The sequence below is a fragment of the Protopterus annectens genome, chromosome 1.part0 (genome assembly GCF_019279795.1).
Source record: "Protopterus annectens isolate FY-2018-M chromosome 1.part0, PAN1.0, whole genome shotgun sequence".
Lineage (NCBI taxonomy): Eukaryota > Metazoa > Chordata > Ceratodontiformes > Protopteridae > Protopterus > Protopterus annectens.
The window spans coordinates 662,927,417-662,946,641 of record NC_056725.1 but is presented as its reverse complement, the minus strand read 5'-3'; the positions used below and the strand labels follow the sequence as shown (position 1 = coordinate 662,946,641).

General features: G+C 39.0%; 1 protein-coding gene across 1 annotated transcript in view; it reads right to left on the bottom strand.

The window, feature by feature from the left end:
- LOC122793465 (cytochrome P450 2C15-like) overlaps positions 1 to 19,225 on the bottom strand; it is a 792,888-nt gene that overhangs the window by 88,077 nt on the left and 685,586 nt on the right. Inside the window, exon 8 of the mRNA XM_044061543.1 lies at positions 6,997 to 7,138. Within this exon, the coding sequence (XP_043917478.1) occupies positions 6,997 to 7,138 (142 nt within the window). The remainder of the gene's footprint in view (positions 1 to 6,996; positions 7,139 to 19,225) is intronic.

Genomic DNA, 19,225 nt, shown 5'->3' with positions numbered 1-19,225 from the left:
AATCTAGTTTGTCTGATTACAGTAATATATGCAGAAAATATACATTAAAGCAGAATTCAATTAATTCAATCAGAGGGGTATAAACAGAGCTATATTAATCAATATTATTGTACCAGTATCAACAAGTAAAGATAAAAATAAAAAATAAATATGGAGAAAGTATCATCAGTCAATAGCAACAAAAGACATAGGAGTTTAGTAATCATATAAGGAGAGTGAAGAAGTCAGGTTATAGAGCAGGAACATAACCAGGAAGAGCTGAGACGATTTTTTAGTATTTGTTTGATGGTGACGGTGCTGCCTGTGTTTCTTATAGAAGGTGGAAGAGGTTAGATTATAGAACAGGAACATAGTCAGGAAGAGTTGAGATGATTTTTTAGTATTTGTTTGAAAGTGACGGTGCTGCCTGTGTTTCTTATAGAAGGTGGAAGTGAGTTCTATAGTTTGGCGATGGTGAAGGAATAGAGGAGCTGACCAGCAGGTAAGGTGGGCTTTTAGAAGTAGATGATTTTCAGATCTTACATGCCTGCTAGGATGGTATTTGGCAAGTAGAGTTGAGAGAGCAGGACAGTCTGTGGGTCTGTAGATTATTTTGTGCACTGTAGTTAGTTGGGTTAATGAGAGATGGTAGGGGAGTTCCAGCCAGCCTAATTGTTTCAGTGACTTACAGTGGTGGGATGAGTGTAGAATTTTGGATATTAGTGAGAAGAGAGTTGCCATAAAGGAGAGAGGGTAATAAAAAGGTAGTTGCAAGAGTTTGTTTAGTAGAGAGGCTAAGAAAGTGTTGCTGCCTGCAGAGCATACCAAGCTTTTGGTGGTTTTATTGATATTATTGTTTACATGTAGGTCAAAGTTAAGTTGTTCATCTATAATAACACCTAGTAATTTAGTGTGTGGGACAACTTCTATAGTGGTATTGTCTTGGGCTTGTATAGTGAAGAGTTTTTTATCAAATGGAGTGGTTTTCCTAGGAGTAAAAATTACTAGTTTAGTTTTTTTTTTTTGGGTTTAGGGCAAGATGATTGTTAAGCATCCAAGATTCAGTAGAGGTGAGGGCATTCTGAGTTATTTGCTGGAGTTCAGAGCTGGAATTTGCAGTGCATATTATTGCAGAGTTATCAGTGTACTGGATTACTGAGCATCGTGGAAGAGTGGAGTTTAAGTTGTTAATAAAGATGCTAAATAAGAGAGGACCAAGTATGGGGTCTTGGGGTACCCCTGTGAAAGTACTGAGGAAGGGAGAGTAAGATTTTTGCCATTTGGTGGATTGCTGTCTATTGGAGAGATAGCTGTTGAACCATTGTAGGGTAGGGGGGAGATGTGGAGGGTGTACAGTTTAGAGAGGAGGATACTGTGGGAAACGGTATCAAAAGGTTTGGAGAGCTTCATTTCGCTGACTTGTTACTGAATGCACTTCATTGTCTCACAGAGAGTAATGCCAGAAGGAGCTTCTTGTCTGAACAGCCATTTTCCTTTAGCAGGAATGATGTCAACATGTTACTATAAAAGGTGAGATGCTACAAGGGAAGATACAAGGATAATCTCCTTACTGAGGTGTTTATATTTTTTTCTGAGTCCCAAAGAAATGCAGTTAAAAGCAGATTCTTACAATGAGTAGATTTATTTATTTTATTTATTTTACATTTGTTAACAGGGAAATTCTGATTGGATCAGGTCTATTTACCTTGGAGGCCTGGGGAGAAAAGCTCCGAACATTGGTACAACAAAAAAAGAGAAATAAAAATGTATACAGTGCTGTGCAATGGTCATGTAAAATATACAACGTGGAGTTAGACATTTAGATGCTTTCTAAAACTCACTAGCCTATCACATCAAGTCTAAAATAGAATGGGTACTACTGAGGCATACAAAAGACTAGTAGTCACGTCTTTTTACTGCAAACCCTGTTATTTTAAAATCAGAATTTGGGCTCACAGAATTGGTATTGAACACATTGCTTAAAGGCCCTTTTATTGTCACTTGCTGCTGCTAATGGGTGGGGCTTTAGCATCCTTAGCTTAGCCCCCACTCCAGTAAATCTGCCAGTGAATAATGTTTTTCAAAACATCATGACCAAAGCTTCATCCATGGCAATCTTTTTTCACAATACATTTGCACTGTAGGATACAGTCCTCAGACATTGTATTTTATGGGCACCGATGCTGTACATTGCAAGCTGAAAAGAATAGATCATATAGCTAAGTAAAGGTCAGCATCATAGGACACTCATTCTACTCTGGCCTTTGACCATCATATGGCTACAGTAGTAAGATAATAATTCTATGTTGCACAACTTATTAGCAAGTGTGTGTCATCTGAGTCTAAGGATATCATTGTTCCAATGTACCCGGCCTTCATTGGACCAATCACTGAGCACAACATCCACTACTGCATGTACCAGAACAGGCATATACAACAAGTGGAGCATCCACAAAAGTTCCTCACAAAAACAAAACAAGGCATAAACAACATGTCCTACACAGACTGTCTCAAAGCTCTATATCTATGCCTGGTCTACAAGCCATCCTATGATCCCACTCTGACGGAGCTGTTGCATAGCCTCAAAACAAATAGCATCAGAATTACCCAATCTAGACACCCAAATTTCATCTGCAACATAAACAGGAAGTGTTGGAGGGACAGGTATGTGTCCTTGGGAACAGGCTTCCTATCCACGTGAAGCAGAAGTTTTCTCTAACCCAATTCAAGCATAATTTGAGACAGTGACTGGGGAATCGGGGATTTATTCCTGGTCTGGCAACTATGTCTCTGTTGAAAGAAGCAGCTTGTAAATGCTTGACCACCCTTGCCCAAGCCTCTATGTACCCCTTAAAATAATACAGGGGTATCAAAACTCGTTAGGTACATTTGGTAAGCATGGATGGGCTTAAAAAGGACCCCTGGGTCATTAGCCCAATAAGCATTTATGAACCTATATGAAAACACTGTCCAAATTACACCTGCAAAAATGCAAAAAGAATTATTCCTCATGTCCAGTGTTCTCTTTTTTATATGCAACATAACTATTATTATTATTATTATTATTATTATTATTATTATTAATAAACACAGAAATGCAAAACAAAAATATTTGAACTCCCGTGTAAACATTGCACCAAATGACATTTTCTATTGTATAAAAAACTGAAATATTCCTCCTGTCTGTATTTGGGTATTATTTCTCATAACTGTTTATTAATAAAAAAGTGCTTGTCAAATCTTGATGGTGTCAGTTGTTTCTTTATGATCCCCTTTACAAGCACAAATTTTGAGATATAATTAATACAGCCTCCAGGTGCCAAATAATGTATTTGAAAGCATCAAGACTGTAATGTTGTATGTTGCTTCCCGATGAATATCATCACATGTGCATTTGTGTGGTAGAAGTAATACAGCCTTCAGATGGTGTATTTTCTTACCCCCAGAGCTGTACACAGTATGATTGATTGAATGCTACAGTGCAAGGACAAGCATAATGTGAATGTGTTAATGTGCTTAAAAAAAACAAAGATTATGACAAAGAAACTTATACCATTTTGCTATTGATAAAAAAAATGCAATATTTGGGTAATGCACTTTGGTCATGGATGAATTAATGCAACATCAACATTCGGTTCTTCAGAGCCAACTATAAATAAAAAGTCTGACAGTTTACAAGCTATTAAATTGTCACACTCTCAGTGTGTTACTAGCTAGCAAACTGTCTTCAAAAGTGTTTAGTTACCTATTTCAAAGGTGCAGATTATCTCCAGTGTACAGATTACTACTGTAAATTTCCAGATGTTGCACGGTACATGAAAACACAAGCCTGTACTGCTTTTATAGTACTGAAGTTTATTTTCTTTAGACTTGGGTTTTTGATAAAGTAATATTAGACAATGGCTCACACTTTATAAGCCAAGAGTTTAATATATTTTTTAAACAATGAAAATGCAAGTATACTGCAAGACCTAAGTCTCCAGAAAATAATGGAAACAGTGAGCGTATTTTAAACCAAAGAATCTGAATGCAAAGTGTGATAAGTCAGGATTTAGACTATTTGTCCATTCCATAGTACAGAAACATACCATTGCAATCTGTTGCTGTCTTACCAGCTTAGCTGCTAATGGATAAATTTCTAAACTACCTACCTCATGGACTTTATTAGTATCTGACAGTAAAATCAGTGCAACAATTTTTTTGCAGGATAGCTAATGTGACAAAAATTCTATGACAGATCATTCACACACACACACACACACACACACACACACACACACACACACACACACACACACACACACACACACACACACACACACACACACAAGCAATGTGTCAAGTATTGAAGCTGGTTATTAAAACTTCTGTTGTTTAGCAAATACCACATATATGGAAAATTCCTACTATGCGATTTTAAAGAATAGTCAGGAAGCACTTGTTAAACAGCCTTAAACAAATGATGCCCAAGTATATGTAAGTCTTGATAAGTCCATATGTCTTTAAGTGAACAGGTTGCAAGATTCGTTGTTGCCTTCTCAGAATATAAATATGTTTTTGAGAGAAAAGTCAGTCCAATAAGACTGATCTTAACAGTTTCCAAAGACTGTGTTAAAGTGCCTTTATCAACATCTTGGAAAACATATTATAGATCTGAATGTTTAAAAAACAGTTCAATATAGTGATGGACATAATACCTAAATGTTGACAATATCTAATTCTAAACGTTTCACATACTTTGACATTTATTATTGCATTGCAAATTATACAATTTGTATAGCATAGTACATGTATAAAGTGCTGTATATTATAATATTTTATATACTGCATCTTTTCTGTAGTAAGGACAATGTCATATGTATAAGCATATCTGAAGTTATTTAGTTACTACCCTTTTAAATGAGCATTACAGCCAGTGAGTATAGTGTATCATGTAACCTACTCACTTGGCAGCACAGTATATAAACACCTTATGCTTCTTGATTGTGTTTAAACTTGCTTGTGTACCTATATGATGGTAACACTGGTGTATACCTATGGCAGAGGTACATCTCCCCACATCCAAATGTGATGTTAACCTACAGAATGTATATTGCTGTGATGATGTGTACTGCAGGTTATTTACTAGCCCACCAGTCACCTTTGTTTGCAGAGGACACTGTGCCAGCCTCTTATGCACCCTTACTATAAAGTTAATCCCCAGACCACATTGTGCAGAATGTGTTTGCACTGCATCTAGTGGTGCCCTGGTACACACCTACTTATATAACTAAATCTGCCTGAGTACCTTGTGTCCCATGCATTTGCAGGACATTAGGTACATCACTACAGTGTACCCGTCTGGTAGAGTCAAACTCTTCTCTGTGTCTTGTGCACTACTGTGTTGCAGGATGCACACTTCTGCCCTACTGTGGTGCGCATTTTATTCACAAGTGCAGTGGAAATACTCAGTGTAGTGATGGATTGCATGTTGCAGAGTGCTGCTGTGTCCATCCATTCTGCTTCCTGGTAAACATAGAGTATATCATGATTGACATGCAACTCAGAGTCATGCGTTGGTTAGCACAACCTCTCAAGTTGCTAGCTGCATTATACCTAGTTTTCAGTGTGAACACAACATGCGTTACATCTGGTATGCAGTGTGAACAGGATCTGTGTTACACATGAAGTGCAGTGTGAACAAGATCTGCACTGCATCTGTGTGAAGTGTGAATAGAATCTACAATTACAGCTGGTGTGCTGTGTGAGCAGGATCTGCATTACAGCTGGTGTGCAGTGTGAATAGGATCCGCATTATGGTTTACTATCAAAAAACTCGAAACTTAACAACCACGAACGGTGGTTTCCGCAATGCATATGCTTGACTCATAAATATTAAAAAGGTCCAAAGGTCAACACATCAACATCGACAATGTTCTGTCAATATTAATGTTGGCAACTGCTATTGCCAACCATTCTTCGTGTCCCTGCCTTGTGTACGTCCTTCTCAATGGACGGACACATGAGCGTCAACATTCTGACTGTTGCTCCTACCATGTTCGAGGAGGAGCCTGTCATGTAACTGAATTTCAACATTTTGATTGTAAACCCCACATTATACGTGTGTAGTGTGAACAGAATCTACATTACAGCTGGTGTGCAGTGTGAACAGTAACTACATTACGACTAGTATGCAGTGTAAACAGAAGCTACATTACAGCTGATGTGCAGTGTGAACATGATCTGCATTACAGCTGGTGTGCAGTGTGAACAAAATCTACTTTACAGCATGCTTGTGTGCAGTGTGAACAGAATCAACATTACAGCTGGTGCACAGTGGAACAGAAACTACATTTTAGCTAGTATGCAGTGTAAACAGACTCTACATTACAGCTGTTGTGCAGTATGTGAACAAAATCTACTTTACAACATGCTTTCGTGCAGTGTGAACAGAATCAGCATTACAGCTGGTGTGTAGTATAAACAGGATCTGCATTACATTTAGTGTACAGTGTGAAAAAGACTTCATAGTTCAGTATAATGCCAATCAAACAGAAATCCAGCTATGGAGAGTGGGGAAGCTTTACTGGCATATTGGGATGGAAGGAAGAATTTATGTTAGAATACTGATCTTTTATAAATAATTTAGTAGGAGATGCGAAAGAGGGCATATAGTAATGGTGGACATGGATGGCAATAGGTTGCATGACGTTTTAACAAGTGATACAGAACTTCTGTTTGTCAGTATCACTTAAATAAGAAACATGAAAAACTACACACTTAGTGATATCAGAAGACATCTGAACCCTTAATGGAAATAAAATAACATCTAACAAATATTTGACAGTAAATGTACATCAACTACCCATCACACAATGGACACATGTATGCTGGTGATATATCAAACAGAAATACCATAACTTTTGCTACAATTATTTTTCAGTAAACTTACACACACCAAATCCAGTCATTGGATGGAGGCTTTCTCAGACCTCACAAAACTTCTATAGCTTATGATATTTTTCATAAAAAAGTTACCTGCTGAGAATGGCATGAAGGCATCATTCATTTTAAAGAAACCATTTTCATCCAAAAAATGCCCTGGGTTGAATGTTTCTGGATTTTCAAAGAATGCTTTGTCGTGCAGTACTGATGAGAGCAGAGGGATCACCACGGTACCCTAAGGAAAGGAATTTAGAATGCTTTAGATCAGTTGTATCATAAGTGTGTGTTTTGCGTGCACTCACTACCTGTAATTTATTTCTTTGCATATTCTTTTCCCTCTGTGCCTGCTAACCATCAAGCTCCCTCTATTGGTTTGTGTCCATTCATTCCATTGCCCTGGGTACCCCCAGTATGGAAGCATGAGACAAGCAGGGGGGCCATCACAAGACAGCATGGTTCTCTGTGCCCCTGTTGGCATCCCAGCAATGAGTGCAATTCGTATGAGGCCCTCATCCTACTCCTGACTGCTGATATGGGGACCCTGCATCACCGCAGACCACCTTATATCCTTCCTGTGCAGATGTGTGTTTCTACTCATGTGTGATAACAGCTACCATCACCAGCCTGAGATTGTCAAGCCCATGTCCCTGGTCATGGCAGTCTCAGTGCACTGAATGCCTCTGCTTGCATGATGTAGATCCACCAAGTAGAACCACTAGTGCCCTTCTGGATGGGTAAGTTGATGCCAGCTTCTCACTCTGCTTGGCGCTTCCAGTGCCCATGCTTGGATCTGGATTTGAGATGACTGAGTCACTGTAAGGGCTTTACCCAACTGCATTGTACTTGCTGTATAGAGCTGGGCTTTTTGTTTTTGTAATTTATATATATATATAACAGAATTATGATGTATACAGTCCAAGTACAACACCGATAATACCACAGAGAACTGTTGCCTTCTTTCAGCTGAAATTATTTTTACTCTCACAAGGTATACAATCGTATATACATGCATTTAGGTTTGCAAATAATGTTAAGCTTTCACTGATTGTGTAGGCTGTACTGAACCTTACTGTGTTACAAAGTTGAACCTGTTGCATTATATCTTCGTTACTTCCTTATAATTTTCATTTTATGGCAAATAATACATGCTTTCTTTTTATTTACTGTATCCTTGGGCTGAGCCTGATAATGGTTTCTTTAGACAGAGAAGTACACACCTGTTGACACATACATGCATGCATACGTGTGTGTGTGTGTGTGTGTGTGTGTGTGTGTGTGTGTGTGTGTGTGTGTGTGTGTGTGTGTGTGTGTGTGTGTCTGTGTGTGTGTGTAATTAAAGAATAAATTTATAATAATAAATTATGCAAGATAGTCCCTCTGAATAATAATCATCTGCATTTGGGGTTTTATCTGATCAATGTCTTACTGGGGTTCACCCTTTCAGCAAGCAGAGAATGAAAATGGGGTTTTACCCTGATTAGTAGGATGTATATTATTTACTGTTGTCTGCTGATAAGCCAAAGATAAATTCACTGAGTGAGACAACATCAAAAGCAATCTACTGAACACACATTTCTATGAAACCCAAGTAAAAATCAAACAGCAGCATCTCCTTCAGAGGGTTTGTGTCCACATTACTCCCTAAATTATACAAAAACATTCAAGACAAATATAGCTTGGACAAAAAGTACAGTTACAAAGTTACAGCCAACCATCCATCCACAACCAATTTTTCCCACTTTTGTTCATGAGGTCTGGGTGTCACTTCAACAGTGACAATTATCTAGAGCCAACATTGCTGAGTGGCTAGTTACATCCATCTCTATGAAAAAAAAATAGGGGAGAGAGGTATAAAGTAAGCGGTTTAGGCATCAAACCTTCAGGGCTTTTTTGTCTCAGAGTAAGGGAAGCAAGGGAAAGGGAAAAATACCTACAACCATGACAAAAAATAATAATAATAAAAGAAGGAGGGTGAAGGGAGGATGATGCCACTGCAACACTGATACAAACATCTACTGTTATGGTAAGTTTACTTAAACAGCTGTACTATGGTCATCATATTGGTCACTGCAGAAGACCTTGCTGTATGAGTCAAATACTAGGACTTAGAAAGAAAGGGGGGGAGGAAGAGGAATCAGAATCCAGAACCCCCTGTAGAACAGCCCTAACAAGGCCTGTCCTGGACCTAGAGAAAGAATCCAATGTGTAGTGCTCTGTTGACCAAGTTACTGCCGCTACTTGTAGGCAGAGTCCTGACCTTTCCTGAAAATGGTAATAGCATGAGACAACTATTACATTCACAGGAAATAAACAGCGTGTCAACCTTCCTGAAGGATTTTGCTTTGTCAATGTACTATCTGAGTTGCCTATGGACATCTAAAGTATGAAGACTTTTTTCTCCCTTATTTTTTTAGATCTAAGCAGAACACAAGGAAGTGAACAGCCTGGCTTAATGTAAACTCTGAAACCACTTTTGGCATAAAAGTAGAATTAGTTCTCAAAATTACCCTATTCTTCTGAAAATGAGATAAGGTTGAATCATTATAAGAGCCTCTAACTCAAATACTCTTCTTGCGAAAGCCAAAGTAATTGGTAACTCTGTTTTCTATGGTAAGAACTTCAAATAGCCTTATGAGGACATTCAAAAGGAACAAGTGTGACTTTCCCTGAGTACAAAATTAAGATCCCAGTAAGGAGCTACCTGTCTACTAGGTGGGTGCATATGTAAAACCTTTTAAAAAATGTTGAAATGGGGCAGGGTAAAAGGGGGAATCCATGGACAGACAAGCTGAGAAGCCTGACAGGTGAATCTTAATGCAAAAGTAAGAAGAGACAGAGGATAACAATACAGGCAAATACGGCTGAACCAGAGGCATCTGGGACTGGAAAAAATCATATTTCTTGCTTTGGCCCCAACTAAAAATATGTTTTACCTATATAAATATGATTTTCTAGTAGCAGTTTTCTTAGCCTCCTTTAATACCCTCACATCCTCAGAAAATAGGTGATTAAAAATTATTAAAATTCTATCATCCAGGCAGTGTGATAATGACATTGAAGGTCAGGCTGTATCACACAATCCCTGTCCTGTGCAAGTAAGTCCAATGTGTAAGTAAGCTTATGGTAATTGTCCTTGGCCATTTTCAGATGAAGGCGAGTCATTGTTGCCTAGGCCGAAAAGGAGTTAACAGTATTATCTTTGGAGAGTCCTTCTGAATCTTTACAAGAATTTTGGTTATTAGTGGAAAGCATGGAAAAGCACAAAGGAATATCCCCATCCATGGGAATGAAAAGGCATCTGTCCTTTTATAAGGGTCCTGGAGCAGAACTTCTTTTACTAACGGTTGTGAATGGAGGCAGAGAGATCTATTTAATGAGTTTTCCATAGGTGGATCAATTCCTAGAAAACCCCTGGGCGCAGCCTCTATTCATGGTGGTTTGTCTTTGTTCATAGGTTCATATGAGATTACTAGGATAACGGCATAAGAAACCTTATATTAGGATAATGGCTTAACAGACCTTACAAGTCTAGCCAATATAACTTGATTTTTAACCAATATAGGGGGCAAGAGGATTTAATGGGCTTGTAGCTATGCTTTCAGTATCTTACAGATTGCCCCTGTCCATAATGGACATGGACACTATCCCAGGCGTGAATTGTGATTCACCATTCATCAATCCAAACTGAGGGCCAGGGAAGGGCTTTGCTTAATGTGAATAGAAAGCGTGTTCCAAAGAAGGGGCAAACTCGGAGACACATACCTGTCTCTCCAGCATGTTTTGTTTGAGTCACTGACTAAGTTTGGATACCTAGACTGAGTAACCCTCATACTGTTTGACTTGTGGCTTTTAGTCTATCTCCATAGAACATGTTGTTTACACCCTGTATTTTCTTTGTGAAGAACTTCTGAGGTCACTCCAACTGCTTTAAGTGCCTAGTGAAGTACACGCCAAATGGCGCATTGTACTCGATTATTGGACTAATGAGGGCTGAGTACAGTGGGACTATAATTTTATTGGATTTGGATGCTATACCGTTACTTATAAATTGTGCCATAAGGGCTTCCTCTCCGATGTGGACACATGACATTCAAAGTTCAGGCTACTATCTATCTGTCTACCTAGATCTCTCACCTCTGAGTCTACTCTTAGGGGTGTGCTATTGATATTTTAATTTTCAGGGGTATTTCACTTCCCAAAGGGCATGATAATGCATTTTTTCACATTAGGTTATGGTTCTAGCACCAATCATTTGTCTGATCCAGACTGGTTCTAGCACCAATCATTTGTCTGATCCAGACCCTCCTGAAGGATATCTAAATCACTGGGGGATTCAGTGATTACCTCCAGCTTCCAGTCATTGGCAAACTTTGTCATCCAGAGGCCTTCACCATTAGCCTTGACATCACAGAAGTATATTCTGAACAGGAGTGGTCCCAGTGCTGTGCCATGTGGCACACCACTAGTAACTGGTCTATTGCTGAATCTGGATTCATCCACTTTAAGCACATATCTTGTCCATGAGCCAATTGGCTATCCATCTGGTGAAGTAGGGATTTATGCCCGGTTTTGTGAGATATTTATAATACCTGAGTGGGGAGTTGTGTGAAATGCATTGGCCAGATAGAGGTAGGTGATATGTACTGTTTTACCCTCATCTGTGGCCTTAGTGACTTTCTCAAATAAATCCATCAGATTCAGTAAGCATGAATTGCCCTTGACAAAACTGAAGTAGGTTGCATCCAATGTTTTGGAGGTCTCTTATGTCATTTTTTTATCAGGTCCATGATTATTCTTTCCATGGCCTTAAATATCTCAGCTTGTCTGCAACAACATTCTGCTGACAGAATATAAGTTGTCTAGAGGGTTAAATTGTGTTGACTGCTAGTTCCCAGACTACCACAGCTAGTCAGAAAATAGGATAGGATCTGGATCCCCCAGCTGTTTATGTACCATGTCACTATGGTCTGTAATTATTAGACGAGGGTCTGGAACCCAAAGATAATTTAGAAATTAGATGTCATTTATTAGAGTCATCATTCCTTGAGGTTTATACATTGCAATATGTCTTGATTGTTCCACAGACATTGAATTCCTCCCCCCAAGCAAAGCCTGATATATCTGTGGTCATAGACTGAGTAGAGGCTGGAGGGAAAAAAGAGAGAAAGGGAGATGGTTTGCATAACAACTGATTCACCCACTAAAGTGACTCCCTTTCTACAAATAGGTTCATAGGTTCATAGGTTCATACTAGGCTATCTGCCCTAGGGCATTTATAAGCCTAGCAAGAGTTGTGTGGCTTTCACCACCCCTTAGGTTGAAGAATACTATACCCATTAGTTTGCCGTGCCTCTGTCCAGCAGTGATACAGAGATGATCCCCGGGGTAAACCTACGATCTCCCATCCACTGGTCAAGATTACTCTTGAACAGAGCCAGCGAGGTGCTCTGTCTCACATGGACCGGGATTCTGTTCCACAGCATAGGGAGTCTCTGGGTGATGAATCTGTCCCTCCAGCACGTCCTATTTATATCCGTGTTGAGGTTTAAGTCTCTTGCTCTTGTGGCTCTGGTGGATTTGGATTTTTGAGGTGGAGCATGTCCATTAATTCCGGGTTGGACATGGCCTTGTATGTCAGGCACAGGTCACCTCTGAGCAGACGGTATGCGACTGAATAGAGCTGGAGTTTCTTCAGTCGGGCAGCATATGGCATATTTTTGAGCCCCTTTATCCTTTTGGTGAGGAACTTTTGGGGTCTTTCCAATTGCTGCAGGTGTCGGGTAAGATACATTCCGAATGGGGCATTGTACTCAATCATTGGTCTGATAAGTGAAGAGTACAGGGGAACAATGACCTCCCTTGATCTGGATGTGAATCCATTTCTATGAGACCTCTCTGAAGGATATATGTGTCTGATGGATTTTCAACTACTAGCGCTAGAATGTGAAATGATAGGGGTTGCTGGTGTTGGATCCAAAATGATTTGACGAATCATTGAATTTTCCTCCTGTGAAGTCTGGACAGAAGAATAATCAGAATTGTAGAGGCCATGAATCTCAGAATTCTAGGGTACCCCCTGGCAGATGTCTGAGACTGGTTGGAAAATATAAGTAACTGTTTCTTGCAAATTTCAGTTTGTTATGAGGACAAAATAATTCCAGAAACAACATCTTGTAATACGGAATACAAAAAGATTTTTTTTTATATTTACCTGAAATCCTAGTCTGTGAAAATGGCCAGAGATTCTTGAAAATTTCCAAAAGAATCTGCAAGAAAACCAGTTATCTAAAAATTGGAAATTGTGAATGTCCTACAACCTGCAATGGGTAATCTTTTTAAACACCTTTGCAGCTGTAGGCCAAAAAGCAAAACAGAGAATTGAAAATGCAAACCAGACAGAAAAAAGATAAAAGCATGCTGAAATCTTTGACAAATGGGACATGATGACAAGAATATTTAAAATCCAATGTTATAGAAAAACAGAGAGTGTAGGATTGAGAGGTAATATGGACTGTAAGGGAGTATTTTCTACTTTGGGATTTTGATGTGAGAGTTTAGAAAGAAAACATCTAGGATAGGTATCCATGGTCATCCTTTCCTTGGCACCAGAAAGACTGTTGAATAAAATTATTTCCGTTTGAGCTGGGTGACAGGTCATATAACCCCTTCAGAAAACATTTGATCTATGATAATAGGAAACAGGGAAGCTTGATCAGATGAATGCAGAGGGATCATTTGCAAAGGAAGTAAGGGCTCATACTGCCAGATGTAGTTTCTTTGAATGATTCTCCGAAACAAAGTGTCTGTAGTTATTTGGTGCCACAGGGGGAGGTGAAAACACAGACTTTGGGAAAGCTTTAATGGACTGCCATGGTTTGTAGGGGGGGACAAGATTGCACATATAGTCAGTCTGCATTTTTTAGATTGTAATTTGTTTTGGGAGGTGATTCTCCTCTTTCTTGGGCTTCCCTGCCATTGTTTTTGAAAGTTTGTCTGCCTTTGCCTTCCCAAGACTACCTATTCTGGTTCTTATAAAAGGAACCTGAATTACAAGAAAAGTTTCTGTTATACTTTGGCATGTTGATAGTGGCAGGGCTAGCCACCCGGAGGTGTAAAAACCTTGGCTTGAGATGATTGTCACTGCTGAAGTGACACCCTGACCCCATGTGCAAAATGGGAAAAGGGGTTGAGGTTGGATGGATGGATGGAGTGCTGAAAAATCTGTTGAACCCCTGAATTAACTTTCCCCTTTCATTAAATCTTTTTAGGACCTCAGCAAAAGAAGGGCCTAATAACATATTATTATTCAAGGGGGAGCATTGAAAAGTTGAGCTTTGACATCCTCTGGTAATTGTGTGAATGTAGCCAGGCAAATCTTCTCATAACTGACCCAGTAGCAGCTGCTCTGTAAATGGCATCAACAGTATGATAGGAATGTTTTAAGGAGTGTTTGGATACTGGAGACACAAAGGATAACAAAGAATTCTAGGGTGTCATAGTGCCTGAAGAAGGCAGATCGACAATTAACTTTTTCATATTGTTAAAGGAAGCAAGCAGAGACTGTGAGCCTGATGATTTACTGTTTTGAAGACCAAGATAGAAGAGGTATAAACTTTGTCCCAAAACCTATCAAAGACTTTCCCATCTTTGCCAGAAGGGATAGGGATAACTGCCAAAAGATGTTTGTCTAAGGATGGTTTTGACAAGAAAAAATACTGTACGGTTCGATACAGGGTTTGAAAAAAGAAATTTGTTGGTCTGAGCAACCTTATAAAATGTATCTGAGGTCTTCAAAATAGGAGGCTGCATGCCAGGCAAACTACTGAATGCAAAGAAAGCATTTTTTTAATCCTGATAAAACAGATGGAACTTCTGCAGGTGAAGGAAATTCTACCAGTAAGAAGCCACAATACCTTTGCTGGATGTTGTTTTTTGTTTTTGCTTCCACTGAAATAACTCCTTTATACTAGCAACAGTATCAGAAAAGGAAAACTCTTTGGGAGTGGAATATAAAGAAAAATACTTCCATCAGAGTCAGAATCCTCCTTTTGTGGGGTAAGAACTTGAGTAGCACAAACTAAATCTAATTAATGTCTCAGACTGAGAATCAGAATCTGAGAGAAATGAAAATCTTTTTCTTTTTTAATTAAAGGGAGATTCCAAATGAAAGGAATGAAATGCTTGAAACAAACCCTTAATAAATCTCAGCCAATCATGTTTGTCTATCCTATGTAAAACAGGAGAAGAAGAATGCGCAATTTTATGTTTTCTTTTCCTGACAGCTGGCATAAAAACAGAGATCAGAAGACTGTTCTCTTCCTTGGAAATCAAGCTCCTCAGAGTGGCTCAGTGCTGAGTATTGTCCGCTCCCTCCATAGATACCAACAAGTGTGGTTCGCCCTTGTCCATCAAGGTCAGCTGTACAGCCACAGAGGATGTGACTGTCTCATGGTCCTTAGCAGCTTCTAAATGAAGCAATACCATAGGGACCAGGAAAAAGAGATGAGCTATCCAAGGTACCTGAAATGGCCAACTCAAAGTCAGTCATCAGCAGCTGAGGTGAAGAACAAGTCAGTTTCAATACCAAAGATGCCCATATAACCTTTTTATTTTTGTGAATTGGGAAGGAAAGAACTGAATAGTCCAACCTCTGGTCCATGTTTCTCCCCAAAAAAAGTGTCTGATAAGTAAACAGTGGAACCTTGGACAGGCAGTACTACAGCCAAACTGAAAAATTAAGTTTGAGGTAATTTTTTAGTGACAACCCCCAAAATCACTAGGTACTAGTTCCTAGCTGTAGATTTTGACAGAATAGAAAACCTTTCCTCATAGAATATAAAACTTTAAAAGAAGCCTGGACAAAAAAACGTAAATTTAAAAGTAAATATTTTAGTGAAAACCACTAAACGCATCTATTATAACCCTTAATAATAATTTCTGAAAGAAAAGACCTTTCCTTCACAAAAAGTATTAAAATGAAAGGCATTCTCCAACAGGGTACTTAACTACACAGCCTTGAAGAAACTTTAACTGACCAAGAATCACTCAAAATCCACATGAAAGAGTGCATTTTAATGGCAGGAATGTCCTGACTTTTTTCTGCTGTCCTTGAGTTGTTCAATGGTTAGGGTGTATGGAAAGTGCCCTTAAGCCTTGGAAGCTCAACAGTTGTCATAACTTCATCAGTGTAAGACCCATGTGACTCGGGCTACTACAATAGTGAACTAATGATGAACATTTATCAAATCTATCTACACAGACATTGGTGAAGTTATTTTTGTTTATCAACTTAAACTTGTAAAAATGGTTTGGAAGTATGTATATTTTACTGTAGTCTGCAGAATTTGGGGAAACATAATATTATATTTGAATGGTAGCACATTATTAGAATGCAAAAATATGCAAGACTTAGCAAATAGCTTCTACGAGATTAAAATCACTATTTGAATGCAAATGCTTCAACGTTTACAGTTAGCTAATTATTCTAAATGTGTCTGTTAAATATATTAAATGCACAAAAAATTTTGGTTGGGATCAGCATGGTGAAACTAGATGAGTTAAATGCTAACTTTAATTAAGACCAAATGCATATTCCCTACCACTTTCCTCACACAGTAGCATACAGATTTACAGAATCTGACCACAGATAAAGAGATTTGGGTCACCCACTCTACACATTTTTATACCTATGGATAATGAATATGCAATAGATTTTGCTTGACTGGCAGCTTGCTTTTTTCCAAGGCCTTATGAAAATTATCATGTGCATGCAGATAGACACGTGATATAGTTCATAGGGAATTTTATCCAAATAATTGAATACCTGGTCATGTATATGTGTATGCATCTGTGTGTGTGCGTGTGTGTGTGTGTGTGTGTGTGTGTGTGTGTGTGTGTGTGTGTGTGTGTGTGTGTGTGTGTGTATAAATTTGGTGCAACACTTATTTCATAGAATCACATCTGGAGGAAAATACCTGTACAAAGCACATTTGGTAGAAAATTCATTTGGTACAATCACATTTAGTTGCATGGTGGTGCTGCGGTAGCGTTGTCGCCTCACAGTAAGACGCTGTCCAGTTCAATTCCTAGCTAGAGCGTCTTCTGCACGGAGACGTGTGTGAATGGGCGTACCTTCGTTGAAGGTTGTGCGTCAGGGCTGGTAACTCGGCATGTAAAAATCAACTACCAATCATTAGCGGACTGGAGTTCTGCTGTGGTGACCCCTAACCGGGAAAAGCCGAAAGACACAACAACAACATTTAGTTGCATGCAGTTATTGGATTTTAAGGCTGACTTTTGAGAAGTGGTTTAGTTAGTTGATTTTTGCAGAATATCTGTTGTTACTGATTTTTTTCCTTTGTGTATTATGCTAGTAATGTTCTTCCTAGTTTGCAAGGGAGATCGTCAGTAAAGAGTGTGAGTTTACTAAATTGTACTAATTGTTTTCTGTATACAGTCTCTGCTGATGCAATGCATTATAATGTTAGTAATGTTCTTGCTAGTTTGCAAGGGAGATCGTCAGTAAAGAGTGTGAGTTTAGTGAATTGTACTAATTGTTTTCTGTATACAGTCTCTGCTGATGCAATGTCTAAATGCATGCAGGCAGTGATTCCACTGTTTTGGGATATTTTGCTCTTATTCACACTGATGTTACAATACAATTGGCATATATACATTTTTTTGGGGGGTGCAGGAGGGCTTGTTTCCTTGCAAATACTCTTGTAGTGTTATACCGTTTTTCTCCCTTGTGTAATTTGGGAATTTTTAAAAAAGCACAGACATAACATTTGTTGAAAGAAAAAGAGGAGTCCACCCTAGAAGAAGAAAGAACAGAACTAAGGAAAATTAAGTCAGGGAAAGCAGCAGGCTCAGCTGAGGTCACAGCAGATATGGTCAAGATGTTGGGTGAGTTAGGGGAGAGATGGCTCCAGAGGGTACTTGCAGCAGTATGGAAAGAAAGTCATATACAGAACATTCACAGCTGTGGGCAAAACGTATCAAACTCCTGTCACACTGAATGAAAATTCTGGAGAGAATGACTGATAAATGAATACAAACAGTAGTTGAAAGTAAGAGGGGAGACAAGCAGTTTGGTTACAGATCAGAGATGAAGCACAATCAATTCAATATTTGCAGTCAGCCAAATAGTTGAAAAGAACCTAGAGATGAGGAAAGAGCCCAAATGGTCATTTCTAGACTTGAAGAAAGCATGTGACAAGTTCCCAAAACAGCCATTTCAGGCAGTCCTGTGATAGTTTGAAGTCCCAAAAACATTAGCAGAATTAGAGCTAGCTATGTACAAGGACCAAATGAAACAAGTATGAACAGCGTTCAGACTCAAAGAGGGGTTCTCAGCAGAAGTGGGTGAGAATAAGGGTTCAGCTCTCGGCCCACTGATTGTTTATACTGGTAATAGACCATATTAGCAAACTGGGTAGAGGAATCAGATTAACAAAGTTGCTGTGTGCAGAAGATGTGAGATTGCAGACAGACTCTGAACATGAACATTAGCAAATGAATGGGGAATGGAACATAACTGTGAAGCCACATAGAATGATACTGAGTACAAATAAGGCAAATATAATGCCAGCAAATGGAGGAAGCAGAAAAAGCTTTGAATTGAGATACAAGTGAACATAGTGGAACAGGTTAACAGCTTAAAGTATCTAGGATGAGTGTTTGAGGAGGAGCGTCTGAATGAAAAGTCAAAAACAGAATTAAAAAAGGCTGAAAAGTAAGGTGTATAAAACAGTGGTGAGACCAGTTCTACTGTATGATACAGAAACCTAGGCAGTAAAGACAAAGTAGTTGAGAAGGCTAGAGGTGATGCAGATGAAGTGCCTGAGATGGATGGTAGGATGCACATTGTGGGACAGATCAGGACTGGATCCAGCACAAGGTGACCTAAGCAGCTGCCTAAGACCTGGTGCTGGCTGGTGGGCCTAGCCACAGCGATTCAATAAGCCATTAAGTTACATCTGCAAGATAAATACATGCACTTATGCTCTAAAACTTCTGCTTATGTAGTGTCTCACAGCTACTAAAAAGAAATATACAATTCTGCTTTAAGAACTCACATCACCTGATTACGTAGTATATGTCTCATTTACTGTTTAAACCACTCAGCATTTCTACACCTGCTTACATACATAGCTCTTGAACTGGTTCACGAGACTGAAGCCATATGGAAACTTGGTGTGCCAGATTTCGAAGAGTGGATGCAGCAACAAATTAAGGACAAGAACAAAAGAACTTGCTTTGTGCAAATTTGAAAAAGAGCAGCAGAACTTTAAGGGCAGACAGGAAACTTTGTGCAGTAGGT